Source organism: Ceratosolen solmsi, unplaced genomic scaffold, assembly GCF_000503995.2.
Source record: "Ceratosolen solmsi marchali unplaced genomic scaffold, CerSol_1.0 scaffold26, whole genome shotgun sequence".
NCBI classification, from domain to species: domain Eukaryota; kingdom Metazoa; phylum Arthropoda; class Insecta; order Hymenoptera; family Agaonidae; genus Ceratosolen; species Ceratosolen solmsi.
Genome location: NW_011948442.1, coordinates 1,620,646 through 1,643,099, shown reverse-complemented (window position 1 = coordinate 1,643,099; position 22,454 = coordinate 1,620,646). Strand labels below are relative to the sequence as shown.

Here is a 22,454-nt window from a genome sequence, read left to right as displayed (position 1 = left end):
ATTTTTTATGTGGTCATATTCTGTCTTTAAATAACCTACTATTTATATAATGATATTTTATACAATACTTTTTTAAAGCATGTTATTTATCCTTTATATATGAATAGATATACGTTAAATTAAATATTGTTAATGACTATGTAGACTTATAAAGTTAAGTATATACAAATTTACAACTTTTTCGATTTTAATATTTTATGATCAGGTCTTTATTGATTCTAAGGTTTGGAATATTGAGTACTTAGTTACCTATAATTACATTCTGTTACACATAAACACTGGATCTAAAATTCTTACCAGTCTTTAAAAGTCTGTTTGATATAAATGATATGATAATTTCCAGGATAAAGCTTGTACATTTGTTGGAGTTATATTGGGATGTATATTATTATTTTCTCTAGTAAAAAAGTCTACACCGATTCAGGAATAATATGAACTTTATAATATTGAACTAGTTTTACAATGTACTTTTATTGTTTCTTGTTGCATATATTCGATTTATCTAGGGTACATATTTTTTTTACGAACATATGGAATAAAATAATTTATGAATATAAATATAAGAAAGTAGCTGTCTATTGCGCATGCCTCAAATGATATGTATAGTTGCAGACAACGTTCCTATCATAATTTAAAATAAAAATTGCGTCATTATTACATCTGATACAGTAACTAGAAAATAACACATGGAATGTAAACTAGATATTAGATTTAAATTTTTTAAACAACTTCAATTTTTAACGTGATCTTTATAGTACGTGTGACACCGTACTAACTAAAATATAAATAATTTAAGGAAATTATTTTAATAATTTAATTTTAATAAAATACTCATATGTTATAGATAAAAACAAAATTGTGTAGATAGTTAACATTGAATATTATTGTATCCTCTCACTCTTATTATAAAAAGTATTTAAATTTTGTTCGCTTATAGGTTATCAAATAGTATATTTAATAACAATTGTAGTTATACATTTTCATGAAAATATTTCATAGATAATATTATAATTAGTTATTAAGTCACAAAGTGTAATAGAAATTATTTTAATTTATTGCAATATTAAAAAACATTTATTTGGCAATAATGTTGCAGCAGTTATCGGGTGTTAATATTATATTATTTATTGCTGCTGGTATTCAAACAGTTTTAATTTTATTTATATTTGCTAAAAGACAAATAATGCGATTCACTTTACGTTCTAGAGAAGGTCCACATATTCCAATAGGACACGATACTAAAAAAGTAAGATTCATAGAAATGTCAAAGAAATAAGATGATTTGTATATAATTAATAAATCAGAAATAATTTTAAAATTATTAAAAGTAAACAAGACATTTAATGTTAATCTGTTTTCTAAATTGAATTCTAATTATTTGTTTATAGATTATTTACTTACTTTAGAAGAATTATGTATTTTTATAATAATTTGATAAATAAATTTTTGATAATTACTACATTTTATTTCAAATATATTTAATGTGGTTTGATTAATTTGAAAAATTTAAAGTATATATAATTATATAAAATTGCTAACTATATATTTATTAAGATATATGATATTAATAATATTAATATTAATAATCTGTTGTTTATCATTCATTATTTATCATTTGACAAATATTTTTATTGTATAAGACCTAACTTTTATATGTAAAATAATTTTATAAATTATTTTTCTTTTGTACAATGAATGTAATTAAACATAATTAAAAATAAATAAAATGATTAAAAACAATGTTATTTGTTACCAAAATTATAACTATTTTTAGTCTTTTAAAAAAGAAATTAATAGAAAAATACAAGTAATACCAAGAATACAATATGAACCACATCTTGATGGCTATATCCATAGGATAAATAGTACATGTAAACCAGCATCACATTTTCATAGATTGAAAGTTGTGAATGATATTAAATTACTAGGTAAATATTTTTTATTAAATGTGAAATAATAAATTATCCTTATTACCATTATTTTAGAATTTCAAATTGTACAACATGAAAACTTTTATAAACGGCATCCCAATGAAAATATACGAGGGTTTTTAATCAGTACATTATCGACTACTTTGCATTCAAATGGACAGCATATAATACATAAATTTTGTGATCTATACGAACATGCTAGACATGATCCATCTGAATTCAAAAATGAAGAATACGAAATTTTTTCAAAATTATTAGTGAAACTTGTTGATGCTTATGTATAAATATATTTCACATAATATATTATATTATGAATATACATCTTTTAAAAATATATTTATGTTGACACCATTTCTTTTACAATAGCAATCGTAAATGCATAAAATGCTTTGTTGGTTCATAAACAAAATCAGTAATTTAGGTATTATTTACAGAATTTTATCATCTATATTATGAAGTCTTTCAATTTATACATCCTGTTATTTTTTGGATACTTGCGTTAATGGCTATAAAAATTGGTAATTGCTTTGAAAACTGATGAAATTCTTGAAATATTTAATTCATAACATTCCAATTTATTCAATTTTATATGAAACTTATTTCTGTTTAATTAGTTTAAAGTTCAAACTAATAAATTTAAGTTTACAAATAGTAAATTAATAAGTGTTTTTTAAATTTTACTGTGTTTACTATAAATGAATAACTATTACTTAAAAAATTATCCTATTTTGTTAAAATAGATTACAAAGTGTATTTATAACAGTAATTTTTCTTAATTTTTAATTGGCATGTTGTGAAAATTAATCTTTATATTTTTTTTTATTTTTAATACTGAATTTTAATAAGATATCGAATTCTTTGAATGATGAAAATTTTTGATAAAACAATTAAAATTGTATTTTCTACAATACTTACATATATGTGTATCAATGTATTACAATAAATTAATATGAAAAACTGTTTGTATTTAATCTTTTATCTAACAATTCAAAGACAATTAGGTTGCTATAAACAAATAATTAACAAATAAATTATCTATACATTAATGACTTATTTTATTTAAAAACTCTTACAATACTTTAAATTCAGATCAAACTTTATATTAATTTAATAAAATGATGAAATTCAGTACTTAATATTTTTTTAAGCATAATTTTTTTATAATTGATAAAGCATTCCAATATCTTTTAATTATCTTCTAATACATTTTTTTCTGTGGGATTAAGTTGTTGATTTGACACTAATTATTGTCGATAATAATATTTAGTTAAATATCCTTTTTTAAAACTAAGAAAACTTTCAGATAACTTTCATTAAAATGAGACATAAATAAATTCATAAATCAGTTGTAGTAGAGAAGTTAAGGCAAATCTCTTTAGCTCTAAATTATATTGATTATTGAGAGGTAAAAGTAGGCAGAATTTTTAGACTTGATTAAGCACTTTTTAAAAATCGTCTAAAGCATATAATATTATAATCATAGAACTGAATATTTACCTTATTTTCTTTTCTAATTATGGAAAAGAAAAGTATTTTTTGTTACAAAACAAATTATATTGAAGTATATTTTAAAAGATATTACTATTTTATGAAATGAAACAAGGATAGTTCCATGAAATTGTACTTATTTTTAGAAACAAGAAATTTTGTACACTGATTTTCATTATTTTAGAAACTTAAAAATAAAAAACCACATTATATAATCTTTTTAAAAATAACTAAGACATTTCAACAAAAGCAAATTATTTCTTTCTGTTTTATAAAGCTATAATTACAGTAATTTCATGAGAATAATTATAGAATTATATATTCACTAACGATAATGTAGTATAGAAATACTAGTATTACTTTAATAAATTAAATATAATATACAAAACATTAAAGATGTATATCTACAACAAATTTATGTAGTAGAAATTTATTAATACCTTTTAAACTGTACGAACTCTAATATTAAATTTCTAATAATTAAAATGATATAAGCTTAAAAATAATAATTTAATTGAAATTTAAATAAAATACTTAAAACTGGAATCAACAAATATTATCAAAAGATAAATTACAAGGGGATGATTAAGATGAACAATGTACAATCATGAAGGTTATTAATATTTCTAATATTAAACTGTGATAAAAAAAGCAAATGTTGTGTTTATCTGATATGTATTTATTAATTACATATAACCTTATAATGTTACATTATTTATTAGATATAATAAATACAACTTCTTAATTCGGAGGGTTCATATAAATTTTTTAATATTTCTTGGTGTAACACGACCTATAGATCGATAAAAAAATTGAAAGTACAATAAAAATATGAAATTAATTATATCTAAATAAATGTTGTCCAAAATTTATATTCTATTTGTCCATCATACATAATTATAAAAGTCAATTGAGATGGAAAAATTACTTAATAAATTTAATATACATGTATCATAAGATACATTCCAACTATTTCATATATCTTTGAAAAACATTTTTATACCATTATATTCTTGAAATTATAAAATTTCGTTTTTATTGTTTTCTCAATAATAACAGTTTCAGATATTACATAAGATTTCTATTATAATAAATATGATACAAAATTGTTAATATTACTTTATTTTATCACAATTTGTTTTCCTAAAGTTAAAAAATATAAAATAAAATACTTAGAATACTTAAGCAAGATTTAAAAAATTATACTGTAAAAACTTTCAACAAATCTTTAATTATTATAGGAATATCACATCTTTTTATTTGTATATATATATTAATTTGTATATATTATACTAATTATATTAATTTGTATATATTATACTAATTATATTATATACTTATTATATTGAACAAACAAATCTCCGAAAAGTAAGCGTTATAAATAAAAAAATAGAAGAACATAATATTGAAAAAAGAGTTTGCAATCATCACTAAACATGACCAGATAATCTGCAACAAATTAGACCATAACACAAGAGTAAGAGAAAAATAAAATGGAAAATAAAAGAATAAAGAAAGTTAATATGATTATAAATAAGATATTATTTATATAATATAAGATCTATATTATATATATTATATAATAATAAATAATAATATATTAATAATATTAATAATATATATTAATAATATAATATAATAAATATAATATATAAAATAAAAAATAAAAATAAGATAATAATAAAGCAAATTAATAATGAAATGATGATAGTAAGTTTAACGTGAAATTTTTTAAAATAAAAAAAATTTTATTGAAAAATCTTCAAAAAAGAACATTTATAATAAAAAGTAAGTTCATAATAAAATAAAGCAAACTAAAAATCGAATTTAGAATTTACATAATAAAAATTAATTTTTTTAATTGAATAATTAAAATATATAGTATTTAAAGTTTAATTAAATGCAACTTTGATGTTATAATTTTAATTTTAAACAATGAAACAAGAGCATTTCCTACCAGTTTACGTATGTCAAGAGTATACAATGTAACTGATTGAATACTTTAATTCATTATATCGAAATTGAACAGAACTTTTTGATCAATAATTATAAGGCTCATTTAATCTATAGCATATAGATATATAGTAATTCTTAATTTATATATAGGCATAAATAAAGTAAATATAGACAATCATGTGTCATGATGTGATTAACGTAATGATTACAAAAAATCCATTATATCTCCATTTCATTCTTATGAGACATAATTATCCTTCACTAAATCTGTTTATCATAGCTATCGGGAAATCATCAGAATAGAGGTTAATATGAAACAAAAATATAATAATATAGAAAGAAATTAAACCGGAAGTAAATTAAAACAATGAAAAATATTGATCACCTACACGAGGATTTATTATGAATAACAGTTACAAGTTTATTAGTTTTATATTGCATGTCATTATTCGTTAATTATTGTTTAATTTTTTAATTGTTAATTAGACAATAAACAGGGATATATGGTAGTCCCAAACCCCACTAATAAGAACAAACTGTTGCCTCTTTATATTGATATTGCTATTGCCTTTCTTACGTTTTAAACGGAGGTAATAATGTTTCGATCACGTGTAAGAAGCATAATTAACGTAGGATATATTTTAAGTACAAAAATTGTAACATAACATTCATTTATTTTTCATTATATTTATGAAGATACTATTTTATATTTTTATATTTTACTTTATTTAAATACTTTCATAATTTGATTTTAATATAAAACAAATGTTTATATTTCATAGTTTTATAAATATAAATATTACAATATTCCATTAATAAGAATTATATTACATTAATAAGAATAAAACTTCAAGATAAATTAAATATATAAAAATTAATATTTTACTACTAGACAAACTAGAAGATGATATTTTTAAATACTGGCGATATAAATTTCCAATTGATACTTCAAAAGTTATATATAAATAATATAATAAAATTACAAAATTTAATGATAAATTTTAGTTAATTTAATATGAGAACAATTTATTCTATACGTATAAAATATCTATAAAAATATAATATGTATTGATTCATAGTTCCTTGTTTGTAAAATAGGGTTCATATAATAAAAGCGATTGGTTTTCGATTTATTATCATTACGTTTGTTTAAACTTAATTAAGTATATAAATAAGAATATATATTCGATAAAGCATAAAAAATTTCTTCAATTTATAGAAAATTTTATAAACATACAAATTTTGAAAAAAAATCTTTATTCTTTAAATAATATACCGGTATTATTGAAACTTTGAGTAATTTCACAGAGCCAATAAGGTTTTCCCTAATTACGTACATTTTACAAAAAGTGTATTGTATAGATTTCCCGTTATATTTTAACCTTTTTCTATACATTAATCATAATTAAACCAAAAATATTTTATTAATATTTAAAAAATAATACTCATAATTTATTATAATGGATAAAAATTAAAATTTTTATAAGTAAACTTTATTTTAAATTTCAACTGTATATATGTTAAATAAAATGAAAGTAATGTAAACTATGCAATGTGAACAAATATTTTGTATTCTTAAATTCCCATACGTTGGATCAAGTATAATATCGAGATTATTTAAAATTATTTAGTAAAAGAAATAAATATACATCTTGTACGACTTATATATAATTTAAACAATTTGCTTCTGTTGTACAAAATGTAAGTGCTTTATATAGTTAATATATAGATTACAACTTTTAAAATGTTCATCTTAGTGAGTAGATCTTAGTGCATAAATTGTTTTACTTTGTAATTCATTAATACTTAATCCTAATGCAAATAATGTAATTATACATAGATACAACAATTTTTTACAATTATGTGAATGATTCAATATTTATTTATAATTTAAAAAATATAAATATAGATATGACAGTATCGCAAAATAATCAATATAAATATATCAAGTTACATTTTAGAAACATGATTAAGTTTAAAAAATATTTTTTAAAATTATTTATAACAATTTAATAAAATATCTTATATTAGATATTAGAATTTTGAATAGTTGAAATATTTTGATTTATTAAATTGAAAATTAATTTAAAGTTAGTAAAAACTGATATTTTTATATTAAAATACAGTTCTGTCTATGACTAAAGTATATTTTTTAATATTTATGTATTTTATAAAATTTATTCCTATCATATTAACTGTAACAATTTTTTAATTCATTTATAAAACTTAAGGATAATTTTACTCTAAATGCATATTAGATGAATGAATTTCATAAATATATTTTTTAAGATAAAAATATTAAATATTGATAAATTATTTGGTTCCTTATTTTTTAAAAAAATTGATTTTGCTTTTATAATAAATAAGTAATAATAGATCTTGTATACTTTATTTAGAGATTTTTTTATACAATTTCATTATATGATTATTTCAAATAATTTTGAAGTAATTTAATGACCTTAAATAAAATAGATATATGAATATGATAAAGTGAGTAATAGTCATAAAATTAATTTCATAAATATTTTAATATATTTTTGTACTAATAATAGGTATAAATTTTATTTTATAATCTGAATTTTTCTACATAATTTTTATATTAATATATTGAAATCTAGTATTGATAATTAAATGTGCTAATTGTTTATTATTTTAGATATAATTATGAATGTATGAAGTGTTACAATACAAGATAAGATAGCCAATTTATATTTGTATATGCAAAGATTGCTTTACTTCAACGTCAAATATAATGTATAAATTTAAAGCTTTCTTTAATAAACAAAAATTTTCATTTTTTAATAAAGATATCCTCATAGTACATTCTGAAAATACTATTTTAAGTTCATTACTTCATTTATTACAAGAAAGTGTTTCTCAAAATGGACCAAACAGCTCAGCAACTAAAATAAATTATCTCTATATTTATGGTAAGAGTACTTAATCTATAAAAAGATTTTATTCTTTATTATTTGATATTCACTATAGCCATTTTACAGAAAATATAAATAATAGACAAACACTTCAAGATCTTAAAAAAATTGTAATTGAAATAGCGAATAAAATACAAAATTTTAATTTTGAAATTTACTTAGCATTGTTGTCTGAATTTTGTTTTAATAGAGAATATATTCAGTTACTTAATTCTTTTAAATTAGAAGAAGACTTAGAAAATATAAAAGCATTAAATGTGTGTTTTGGTAAATTATGGGATGACACAGCACGCCAAGATTTATTGTGTAAATTACGTCATAAATTGATAATTGCTGTGGCTAAAAAATTAAATTGTACTTTAGTTTTATTTAATGATTTTTCAACAGATTTAGCTACAGAAATTGTTAGTAATATTGTTTTAGGTAAAGGTGGTAATATTTTTTATGAAAACTATTTTAAAAATAAAAAATATTCAAAAATAAAATTTTTGTATCCAATGCAAAAATTTACACAAAGAGAAGCTTCTACATATATCAAATTTTTTAATTTCGCAAATACAGAATTTGATAAAAGGGTTCTACATGAGTATTATGAATTCTCCATTCAAAATATTACAAAGAAATTTCTTCTTAAATTAAATGATCATATTAACTTTGATAACTCAATAATTTACAATGTAAGTAAAAAAATGGATATTTATAATTCAAATATTTTACAATTTCAATCTTGCATCCTTTGTCATGCATTAGTAAATACTTCAATTAATTTAAACAATATTTCTTCCCAATTTGCAAAAAATTTTTCAAAATTCATGTCAAAATTTGGAAAAAATTGTGAAATTTCAATAAATTTATTTAATACCAAGAATGTAAAGCAATTTACATTTCATTTCAATTTTAATTCTTATAATACTCATATGAATAATTTTTTTATAAATAATAGTTGTATATATCATGCAAAAGAACTAAACAGCATAGTTTTTGTCTGTTATGCATGTGCTGTACTTTTGCATAATTATAATTAAAAGTACACTTGTAACCATAGTTAAGGTATGGAAGTGTAAAAATAATTTTTTTGTACAATACTTTTTATTTATATATTTTATTTAATTTCATATGCATATTGAATCTTTCTGATTAGTTATAAACTTTTCTTATAAATTGTTATAAATAAGTATATATTGATGATAAATAACAATACAAATTTATATTATATAGATCAAATTGATGATCAATAATACCAATTTCATAAAAATTATCAGCATGACTTTATATTTATGTACTTAATCACATATTAAAACATTAATTGAAAATGTATTTTTGGAAATAAGTAAATATGTAATTATATATGAGATCGAATATATATATATATATAATTAACAATAGTGAAACATTATTTAAAGTTGACCTCAATTAGACTTTATACAAATATTATTAGTACCACTACAGTAAATAAAGAATAAAATGTATTTTACCTTTACTAATTTGTATATTCCAATTATAAATGTATTGTATACATGTTTATAAATCTTAGACAAACACAAATAAATAAACACACAACAAAAAGTCATTATTAAATTTATACATAACATATTTTATTATAAAATTGATTCAATATAAACTAGCATTTCATCATGTAATTAGTAGTGCATCTTTTATGTATAAAAGATAATTAAATGCAAGAATAGTGTAATTCCATAGATAAAAAAAATATATAAGCATAATTAAAATGTTTATAAAGTACCACATATATACTTGCGAGAAAAAAGATAAGTGATAGAAATTTAATAAAATAAAGTACTTTAAGAACTAGAAAAAAAAAAAGCATTTAAAAAATACAATTCTCAACTGCGATCGAAGCTGTTGACTTGTCAGTCATAGTCATATATATTATTTTATTAGATTTTTATGGTATCCAATGTGGCTAAAAACATTAAAATAGAAAAAATAAAGTCTTATAATAAATTTAAATAATTACATATTCCTTTATATTTAAGATTATAGATTTGTGAACTTTATTTTGTATAGTTATATTACTTTTTATGAATAAGAAATAGGTAAAAAAATTCACTTGTTTAAATATTCAAAGTCGTTATATATTTCTTTTTAATTACTAATTACTTTAAAACTAATTTTTTAAATGTATTTATTTGCATTTTTTCATATATTACATATATGAAGTAATATATATAATTTATAGTATATTATTAAGTATATCTACTATGTTAGTTCTTTCTAAAGACAATTATTTAGATCTATAGTTCATTTTACATCAATGGTAATTGAATTTATTAATCACATCTTATATATTTAGTTTATTAAAAATACTTTTATTTTTAACTAATCTCGATACAATGTATTGAGTGATTTTTTGTTCTGAAACTATTTTTTCTTGAGTATAAGCATGATTTCCATTTTTATAAAGTTATTTTTGTTTTCAACTCCAAGTCTTGGTTGCATAGATTCGAATAAGTATCTACTAAGCCATTCATTTATATAAAACACTAAAAAATGCTTTTCAACTTAGTATTTTAATGATAATCTCAATTTAATACAGATAACTTAATATTTAAAATGAGTTAATATTTTTTTATATTAACAAATCCATGTATTTCATCTTATAAATATTTATAAATCTGGATACACTGTTTAATGCTGTTATGAATTATATTAATGTTCAGTATTATATTCCATTCACGTACAAAACTCATAAATACACTAAATACTTTTATATAATTTTTTAATTATGACAACCATTTTTCATAAAATAAAAATAATTTTCATATATTTGACAAAATTATTTTCTTTTAAAATAAAATTCAGAAACTTAATTTAATTTAAATTAATTTACTTAGGAATTTTAAGATATTGAGGATATTTTTCTAAAAACTCAATACTTTTTAAAAAAATATGGTGTTTTTTATCGACAGATTTAATTTCGGATTTATAGTCTCTACTTGCGTTGTATTATTAACGGTTATGTAATTCATTTAAGTGTTAATAATTTTTTAAACTATGTGGAATAAATTCCTCAATATTATTGCTGTATTTCACATTCTTTTTGCATAAGCTGGCATTTCTTATTCGCTTTTTTTATTGTAAAACGATTTCAACTGTTCTATTTTATTTCAAAACAATACTTAATATTCTATTTATCTGTTTTGTTTATTAATAAATTTGTAAATAATTTATAATTTAATGGATTCTATTAATAACTTTATATTAATAAAAGTAATTTGCCATTATATTTATGTCTATACGAAAATGGTTTAAAATTGATCGTTTATGTCAATAACATCAATTACGTTTTTGAACTGGTACTTAAAATTGATACTTCAATTACGAAGATTTGTTTAATTATTTTGATAAATTTAAAAAATTTTAATATTTTCAATTATTTCTTTCATACATTTTTACAATAATGGCATTTATTTGCAATTACACAATTCATGGTATAAATTTTTCAATGGTTTAATTTAAATTGCTTTCTTCATTTGAAACATATTAGCTAAACTGATCGGTATAACCGCCCCATCAAGATTATGATTGAGTATAACAGAACTTTATTAATAATATCTAATTAGCATATGTACACATTTTTTAATCTTTCATTCTTACTTAAATTTTTATATTTTATTTATTTATCTGTTACACATTATAACAACACCAAATTGAAATATATAATTTAAAGTTTAGTTTTTCAAAGTACGAATTTTTTAATATTTCCAATACATGCATCATATATTTACAATCATCGAAAATGTTATCTATATTGAATCTTTACGCGAACGAATATGTTATTTTTGTGAAAAATGTATGCAATACTTATAAATTTTATATACATATTTAAATAAAAATTCCGTATCTTCTATTAAATAATAACTTCAGATAATGTAAGTCTTAAAATAAAAATGAAACTAAAATTTAATGTTTCATAATATATGACTTTAAATTCTAAATTGGTAAGTTAAATGGGACGGATATTAATTATACAGTTTAAGTTTAATAAATAAAAATTATTAATAATTTTCAAATAAAATGAATAATTTCAATTAACTATTTAAATAAATATTAATGAAAAAAATTCGTATATTTATTTTGAACATATAAAAAAAATAAAATATAATTCCAGAAGCATTAATATTTCTCTTTTATGACTAAGGTTAATTTCGTGAATTATGATAAAAAATTATTTTAATCAAAACAATAAATCATCTAGTTTTGCTTAAATAATATTGAAAAATTGTATTAGATCTAATTTTAAATGTAACATTTAAAAAAATATTAATGTTTTAATTTAAATTGGTGTTACATTTACTTTTCTTCTTACGTATTCTTAAGTACCAATAATATAAGACCATCTTTACTACTTATATGAAAATAATATTCAATTATAGAGCTATTGAGTTTTAATAAATCATTTAATAGATCCTTAATCAATCGTTATCACAATCACCATACGTTTAAAGTTTAATATATAATTAGATTAATTATATCAAACCTTTATATTCATTATATATTATTACAAAAAATAATTGATTTTTTTATATGTATTCCTTTTGCAATTGTGTTTAGACCTTAATAATAGTTTAAGTAAATTATATTTAATAGTTAAGAAATGAAACTTTCTCTTTTAACTAATACTACATTAATTAAACTTTTTTATATTTTTTGAACTAATTATGAAATTTAATAATAAAGAGTTAACAGAGATATATTTTGGTCCATCTGATTTAGAAGGTCGTTTACAACACAAAAGAGCTCATAAATCAGGTTTGACACTTACATTATACAAATGTTTGAATTATTTACGTTCACCTAGTAATTGCAATGAAGTATAGAATAAAATTTTTGTAATTATTTATTACAAATCATATAAATAAGTACACGTTAATTTATTATTTATTAACGTAAACTTTGAATTATGTTCATATTACAATTAGTATTATTTTACATCAATATAAATAACTTTGTACATGATTATAGCATTTATATAGTAAAAACATTTTATTTTTATTTATATTTTAAATTTTAATCATTAAATAATTACGAATTAAAAAAAATTATTGTTATATGCAAAAAAGAATTATGTATCGATGATTTATATTGTTTTGGTATTTTAATATAAATTTGTTATGCTTTAATTATGTTTGTAACTAATTTTGGATTAAAATATTAATTATGTTTGATAATAAGATAATTATTTAAAAATTGATTGTATCAATTATTATAATATTAATTCACGAATTAAAATGAATATGTGAAAGAAAAAAGCTTTGATAGACAAAATTTAAATAAATTTAAAACTATCCCATTAATAACTAGTGAATGTAAAGTATATATATTTTATTTATATTTTAAATAACAAAATGTTAAAAATCATTTTTCTAATTTTTATATTTGTTCATTTATCTAACACTTCCAATTTAAAATTAAAATTTTTATTATATAATTTTAATCTTTCTTAACCTTTCTAATTATTATTTACCTTTATGATCTTTTTTTCCTATATTTATTAAAAATAAATATCTTATAAATTTATTAGAGAAGTTTATTACAAAATGTGTCTATTCAAATTACTTCAATAAATTTATTTTTATGATTTTTGATAATATTAATAAATTATAAATCAACTGTAAATTCAATAGTAATTACTTTTGATATTATGAATCTTATTTATCTTCATAAGTATGTGCATATATTGTTGTTAAGTAAAACATTTTCTATTAAATAATTTAAATAATTTAAATAATTTTTTATTAAATGAAATTCTTTCAACTAGAATTTATAGAAACCAAAAGAATTTTGGTTCTATAAATTATTTTGATTAAAAATAGATTGGATGTCTCTTCTTCAATTTAGTAATCTACGATTTAATGGATCTTATAACTTTAAACTTTAAGCATTTAAACACTATATTTTAATTATATGAGAAGATCTAATTGGTTGTATCTAGTCTTAAAATGTTAAAATTATGTTACAATTATTAATGTATGTTTTTATAAAGCTACTTATTAAAAAGATTGAAATTTGTTAAAATACTATAAATTTATGTTAATCAGGAAAGACTACTTTCAAATGTTCAAACTTTTGTTTTATTGTACCATTTTTATGAATGCATTCTTTTAAGTGCTTTAATCCATAATTTATTTTCTAATTTCAAATTAGCATCACTGTTTTATTCAAATTTCAGAAGATCATTAACATTGTTTTAAAACTTGTTTAAGAAGTTCCATTGATGTTTATATTGGATTATTTAAAACTCTTTACTTTTCTGATAATAAGACAATCTATTTTAATTTAAAATTGAACTTAAGAATGTAAATTCCTTTTTAAATGTAATTCAATGTGTATGTTAAATGTCATGCTAACCTTTACATTAAATAATAAACTTTAAAAATAAAATCATTGGTTGCATACACTCTAGTTCTTGTATTTCCAATTTCTTTAATCTACACATTTATTTTGGAATCAAAGTTTTTAGTTTTTAAACAAATTATCCAATGTTCTTAAATGAATCATTCATAACCAATATTCCATGAAAAAATAATTTATTTCATTGATTTAAATTTATTAAAATATAAAAATATAAAAAATTGTATACAAAATTTATGGAAATAAAAACTTTTATTAAATAATCTTATATAAATATTCTTATAAAATTCTGAATTGATATTTTCAAAAACATTTTGTTTTTATTCAAATTAAATAAATAATATTGTTTTGGCATATATATTAATTTTTTATCTGTGTATTTTTAATTACAGTAATAAAGTGGTTATTATTTCTATACAAATTAACATATTTAATCATAATATTATAAGATGTCAAGTTTTATAGCTTTTTGAGATTAAAATAAAATGGAATGACCTACAGTTAAAAATGCTCATTATTTTGTTCTACTGGTTAAGACCACTCGATCATCTTGACTTAAATTTAAAAATTTAAAAATTAATATGTGGTATTAAAGTGTAACGTAATTGTTATTCAATGGTAGTACTGTGATAGAATAGAAGTTAAAATTAGAAGCATGAGAGAATTGGGCAAGTAAATAAGTAACCAAATTGATTATATATTCCCTTTTTATTTATCAATACATGTGTCGATCGTGTTTGCTCATAAATAGAAAATACACTTCGTTTTAGCGAAGTATTTCGTTTTATTTTTAATTATCATTGTTGAACAAGAAATATTCTTGTATTATTATTGTATGTAAATATTTGTTATTAATTAATGCTTATTTAAGGAGATTCTCCATTGGAGTGTCTATATTTATTCTAGTATTTGATTTACATTTATTTTAACTTATTTTTCGTTTTTTATTCATCTATTTAAAATTTTCTTTTCAAATATTATCACACCGTAACAGATATTGTTTCTTAAAGTATCAAATTTATGTGATCCTCAAAATGTTTTAAACAACAAAATATTTCAGGAGCTGCTTCAAAGCATTTCGATTATTCAACTATTTTATGAGAATATTGAAAATTATGCTATTCTACAGTTCGAAAATATACAAATCTGGTTTTCTTGATGTACTTTTTTACCATGACGGTTAAGATTTTTATATATATGTATTGAATTATTCAATTGTCGCCCCTTTTCAAGCTCTTTTCTTGATTTAATTAATCTATTCAAATACATGAACATCTATTATTTCTGATTTCATATAAATTTTTATTTTACATTTAATGTTATAAGAATATTCAAAATGGTATCCAGAAGTTCTTTACATACTGAAACTGCACTTCGTATAGCTAATAATACATCAATTTTTAAAAATCACAGTTTATGTAGATCCATAATTTCTTAAAATTATATTATTAAAAAATTCTTAAATTTATTGCGTATAAATCGAAGACTTAAATTAAATTCATTATGTAGAAAATACGTTATAGTAATATATTATGTCAGTTAAATAGTTATCATACATTGGCTTGCATTATTGTCGAATACAATATATTTAATTTTATTCAAATTATCTTTAAGTACCGGAAAAAAGTTCATGTTGAAAGTATTGATATTATATCGTTTGGTTCTTATAAAACAAAATATTTGCACTACAGTTGTACACACATTTATTAATTTTATTAGATGTAATATTTAATAATATATTAATGAAAATTGAACTTTTTGAAATATATCTTTTTTATAATAAACTACAAAAGAAAATTATTCCTTAAATTAAATTATTATAGTTTACAAAGACAGCAGAATAAATTAATTCTTCACATGCTTTTTATACAAATTCGAACAATTATAAATTAAGATGGCTGTCTGGGATCAGACTAAAAACCTCCTTTTGATATTGGGGGAGGTGTTGCTGGCAAGTGGAAGGGGCAATGCAATTATTCAATACTACATTCAGTGTTTCTTGTCTTTCCTTTATTAAATATAATAATATAATATAATAATATAATATAATATAATATAATAAATAGTTAATAATCATAAAATAAATGAACGAAGGTGCGAGCGGATAATTTGGGGAAGTTTCTTCAATAGTTTTACGTGCTGAGGAGAGTGTGTATGCTCTCCGTGATTTGAAGAGTAATTCCCCTTCCGAGAAGTGCCGCTGTTGTACCGCTGCTGCCTAAGTGAAACTGGGTTGCGCCTGCCTTAGTGTCAGTGCGTAAGACCCGTTGCTGTCGCACCGAAGCTTGCTAAAGGGGGACCGTTTGCTGCTATCTTAGGGTCGGTGTGATCCGTTAATTTATGTAGCATGATTCGATAATTCCACGCTTGATTAAGTTAGCACTAGCACGTTATTCGTTTATGTTTGATTAACGGATTCTGAGAATGTGGCTTCACTATTGTATTGTTAGATTGCTTACTGTTTGAGCAATTACTTACGTATGTATCTACAGTCAGTGATGACTATAGAAAGAAGCTTGAAGACTGAATAGTGAGTGTTCAAAAAATAATTCCACAAATCTGACTCGTCAGCCAAACGTGCAAAATCAACTTAGAACAAAAACCACTAGATGTTGTGTGGGAAATGCTGGGTAAGTAAAGGGTTAATGCACTGATTCAATCATTAACACATATCTTTATTATTGCTGTTTATTCCATTTAATTCACTTTATTTTCAAGTTGGGATCATTAACCGTGATGATATTACAAATGACCTTTATATTTCTTGATAATCTTGTAACGTTGAGATATACCTTTTTATTGGAGAACAAGAGGATAATCAATCCCTTATTATCTGCATGTAACTGGTGAGATTATGATTTACTGTGAAAAGAAATAGGTTATAATCTATTGAATATTATCACTTTTGAGGTTATGGTTGGTGTAGTGCTCTGATCGAATACTACAATCTTATCTTGTTTCAACTCAACGCGTTTGCAGTTGCCTCTGAATAATGGGCCGTGTAAGATCCTAAAATAGAGGTTATGCGGAGCTGTGTGCCACTTGTGGCGTCAACAACTGATCGTTGCTGCGATGTGCTCTTGCAGTGTGGCGCGAATTGCTGTTCGATGGAAGAAATGAAAAGCCACTGTGTGGCGTCTATAGCTGGTCTTGTTTTTAGAGTACGCCTGGGAAGCTTCAGTAGTCGGACCTTTAGTCGTCCGTTTTCAAAGTAAAGCAAGAATCAGTACTAGCAGTAAGGACTTACTTGCAGTGTATCGTGATTCTTCCACAGTACTAGCAGTAAGGACTTACTTGCAGTTTATCGTGATTTTTCCAGTCTCTCTTCGTTGGCTTGATGTGAAGTCTTAAGTTCCGTCCTTGTCTCCAAGTAAGATTACAAGTGGTCTGGTCTTATGCAATCTAATCTTGATGAGATGTATGATGACTGTATATTGAATCACAGTAATAGAAAGACAGTTACAGTTCTTAACTTCTTTCTTGTCTCCAGCTGAGATTACAAGAATCTCAGAACATATGCTATCTAAAGCTTGATGAGATTAATTTCAACTGTATACTAATTCACAATCGTAGAAAGAACTTCTATTAGACTCAGCTGAACGACTTGTCTCTCTGGCCCTCCTCCGTGAGAGTGAGTCGTGATTTATCCTTTCAATCATGAGAAGAATAGGAATAGAATAAGCGGTGGTACATTACATTGCCCGTCTTAAATAGTTCACTGACTCAGTTCCACTTGGGATCCCTTCTTCTTTTAATTATTCAATCAGAGGTTGACCTTGGGCAGCACAATGGATTGAGCACGCCTTCATGTCCATTTCATTTCGGGCTCAGTCTCGAATATTGTAATCGGGAAAGTGTCGGAAAGTGGGGAGCTTTTACTATTGGTCACCTCTCCTTGGTCGTCTCTCTCTTCTCTGAGACTTGGCTAGATGAAGGGTCCTCTTGAGCGTGGTCGATCTTCCGATGCGATCGACTAGATGCGGCGCAATTTGGGTTGCAGTGAAATATAGGAAATGTTTGTACTCGATATTTTACGTACATCTGATATTCGTTCAGAATCTACGTTGGAGTTTTCTTGGCAATAAACACATAAAATTTTACTGCACTGTAAAGCATGAGCACGTTTTTAGATAAGCAAGAGTAAATAAGCTAAATATTCATTGGAGTTTTCCAGATGTATTGACCATTTCGAATGTCCAGCGATGTGGGAAGTCGTGGCAAGAAAATGTTCTCACATTCTTGAACAGTGAGCTTGCTGTGTTACTGCGTAATCGTTATTACGCTACACTGAGACTGCGACTGAGACAAAGACTCGAGTGTGAATTCTTCGTGTTGACTGCTTAATCATTGTTACGCTAAGCTAAGACAAAGACTGACTGGCGCGTGACAAGCGCAGTCCTTAAATATTCTCGTGGTAATTTTTTGGGCACCGGTAGCGATCCGGTGTCTGTTGCTATGCCGGTATTTGCCGTGACGTTAATAAGGCATAGTTTTTGTAAGTGTCATTGTTATAATTCTTCATAATTATAGTCGTATATTCGGGTTTTCGGCGTAGAAACATTATTCGAGTTCGTTGGCTATTGTTTATAAACAACTGTTCGCGCGCTCATACCTCTCCCACTTTTTTATTCCGCTTTCGACTGTATCAATCCGTAACAATGGCACATTTACGAAGTTCGAAAAACTGTTAGAATAACTTATATTAATGTGAACAAGCTAATTATGGAAAATTTTAGAAAAATATTCGAACCAATTTTTACCTAATAATCATATACAATTCAAAATATAATATTTCCATTATTATATCTTAAAACAAAAAGAGGGATCGTTTATTAAATAGTAGAGTCGATAATATTTAGTTAGACAATTTTTGTTTTTTTTTTTATTTTATCAATTAATCAGATTTAATTGGTTCAGTTTTAACAGATTCAGTTGGTAAACAAGAAATTGAAAAAGAAAAACTTCATAAAAAAATATAGCTTTTTATTTATACGTCAATTACAAAGAATAATTAAAATTATTTTATCTAAAAACATATGTAGCAAAAATTAAAAAAAACTAAATAATGAAATTTAAGTTTCACAATATAATTACAATAATTAATAAATTTATAATTTTATCAAAATTAATTTGTATTATTTGTGCATCACTTTATATAAAATGATTATTTGTTGCAAGTGAATAATATCGATTATTATAATAAAAGTAAAATTGAGTTTGTGACTGTTCGAGAGTGAAAAGAAAATCTCTCGAATTATATTTACTAGAAAAACCTTCAACAGCTAATTAAAAAGGGAATTATCTAACGGATACGAAAAACTAAGTAAGTCTCTCCAAGACCACATGATACTCGAAAAGGTTTGTACATATGTGAACTCGTAAACAGCCATTTATGGCCTTTTACCTGCAGATGTAGCAATTGTTTTTAATGCAATAAAACGACCCTTGTGAGTTCACATCAAAACCCGACTAGACTATTTATACAAGTATATTTTGAGGATTAAAATATTTCAAAACAATTGAATGAAAAACATTTCTTAAAATCCGTTACAACCCGAAACTCGACACGCGCGACTCTCGATATTCTGCGTCGCACGTATGCCTTCAATGCCACGAGGGTATATGCATGCATTATTGTCAAGTACGACAAATGTTGCTGCTTGCATAGGCCTAGCGAAGGCGTCGAGCAAAAATCACCCCCGCCACGATGAGTCCCGGAGAGGGGTAAAACTTCCACTTCGCGCATTACCGCCAGAGATACTCCTTCGATACACTCATTGTCTAAGCCTAATTTCTTATGAAGTCGGAAAAGGGCGTGCACATTCATCATGCCGTCGAAAAGCGGTGCGCCCGGATTGGAAAACTAATACCAGAAGCTCCTTGAGTGGGGACTCATGGCAAGAAGCCTTAAAGGTGGGAACAAGGCAGCGAAAAGTCGCTGTCCGCGGGGGACACCAGGAACACGCAGTCCGCGTGGGCAGCTAAGGGCTGTCCGCGGGGGATTATTGGAATAGGCAGTCCGCGTGGGCAGCCAAGTGCCTTTCTTCCGAAAAGACAAATCACAAAGAGCTAGAGTGAGCAGTCTAGGGAAAGGTCAAGTAATAGTATTTAATTGTCCAAGGAAACCAAGTCTAAAATTCACTCAACGCAGAAATAACTGTTAGTAATTCACCACAAGAATAGTGCATGCTGGTGACTAAAGGACTCACGCCACACATGATTCGTGTCCCTCTCACCGCAAGAGCAGATCAAGAATAGTGCATGCTGCTGAGTAAAGGAGTCACGCCGCACATGATTCGTGTCCTTCTCACCGCTGAATCAGATATTAAACTACTACATCGCTGTAAGTACGTTAATACATATTATCTCTTCAATTATGTCAGCCGGCGGCAGAACCGGCATAAGACAACGATCAAGATTATCTCACACTCTCCAATCAGAAGTGTGCAGTAATTATTTACCTGTGCAATTTTCAACAATTCAACGATTTCAAGGCATTTGGTGTAGTTACACCTCCTATATAAGAAGTCGATCAAGAAACCATATCTTCATATAAGATTCATGAAGATTCTACAACATCCATATGTAAATTGTGTAATAAATTGTATAATAAATATATAATTAACCAACTCTCACGACTCTTGTACAGCCCCTACATCTCACTCCTTCCCGAGCGTCTGCTAGGGCGGGTGGCAAACTAAGCTATTGAAGCATTGGCACTTCGAGCCAAGAATTACATCACTACAACTTTTGAACAGTGACTATGAAGGTGGTTTAATTTGAATTTAATTAGAATTGGACAAGTGTATTTGTTTGTAATTTAAGAGAAAAACAAAAAGTATAATAAATTCAGAACTGCATTATATTTTTTAAAATTTATGTTAAATACATCTAAATATTATAGTTATAAAATTCGACGCATAAAAAACTTATAAATATTTTAAAAATAAAATTTAATACAAATAAATATATTTATTTGTATTTCTATTATTTCATTATTAAAACAGTTATGATATTAAAAATATGAGAGAACATATAAACTATTGAAAAATAAATATTGTCTAATTATTTAATTATAACCTTATTTTATTGATATATAGTGTGCTTATATATTTTTTTATATAAGAAATTTCTAAGCATACAATGATTACGTCTAATAAATTTCTTTTCAGGTATTAAAGAAAGATGGTTTAAATTGCGATATAATTTTCTTTTTTATAATAATATTAATGAAATGGGTCAAATGGATAAATTGCTTCCATCTGGAGTTATAATTTTAGAAAATTATAATGTACATGGTGATGTTATGCGTGATAGCTATTTTGCTTTTAGTATTGATTTTAGAAATGAGCCTCATAAATGTCACATATTGAGAAGTCGATCAGAATCTTACATAGAACATTGGATGGAAGCTATTAAACAAGCTAGCTATGGATATTGGCGATCTCGACTAATACTTCTACAGCAAATTTTATGTGAGAAAACAGGAGAAGATCCATTATTAATGTATCCAAGAAATAAAGGTATTATAAGAGATGAAGCATGGGAATTTAAACCAAGTTTTAGATCACATATCAAATCTTTTACACTATCTGCTTCAACATCTACAATTGAATTTGTAAAAAATGAAGAAAACCTCATTGATTTTATATAATAAAATTAATAAATCTCCAATAATATAATTATTTTCAGTAATATTTCAAATTGACGATATTCATTTGATGATAACAAAAATTACAAATTAAACTTATGTTCTTTAAAAAAATTTATA

At 23.5% G+C, this 22,454-nt stretch overlaps 2 protein-coding genes across 2 annotated transcripts; both read left to right on the top strand.

The window, feature by feature from the left end:
• The first annotated feature begins 1,019 nt into the window (after nucleotides 1–1,019).
• Nucleotides 1,020–2,215, top strand: LOC105365809 (uncharacterized protein C1orf43 homolog). Its single transcript, XM_011504066.1, has 3 exons — nucleotides 1,020–1,246; nucleotides 1,775–1,928; nucleotides 1,986–2,215. The coding sequence occupies exons 1-3, from the start codon at nucleotides 1,088–1,090 to the stop codon at nucleotides 2,213–2,215; spliced, it is 543 nt and encodes a 180-aa protein (XP_011502368.1). The 5' UTR covers nucleotides 1,020–1,087.
• Nucleotides 2,216–12,875: 10,660 nt separating this feature from the next.
• Nucleotides 12,876–22,354, top strand: LOC105365807 (pleckstrin homology domain-containing family J member 1). The gene is made up of 2 exons (XM_011504065.1): nucleotides 12,876–13,081; nucleotides 21,856–22,354. Exons 1-2 carry the CDS (start codon nucleotides 12,991–12,993, stop codon nucleotides 22,335–22,337), a joined length of 573 nt encoding a protein of 190 aa, XP_011502367.1. The 5' UTR covers nucleotides 12,876–12,990; the 3' UTR covers nucleotides 22,338–22,354.
• Nucleotides 22,355–22,454: the final 100 nt, after the last annotated feature.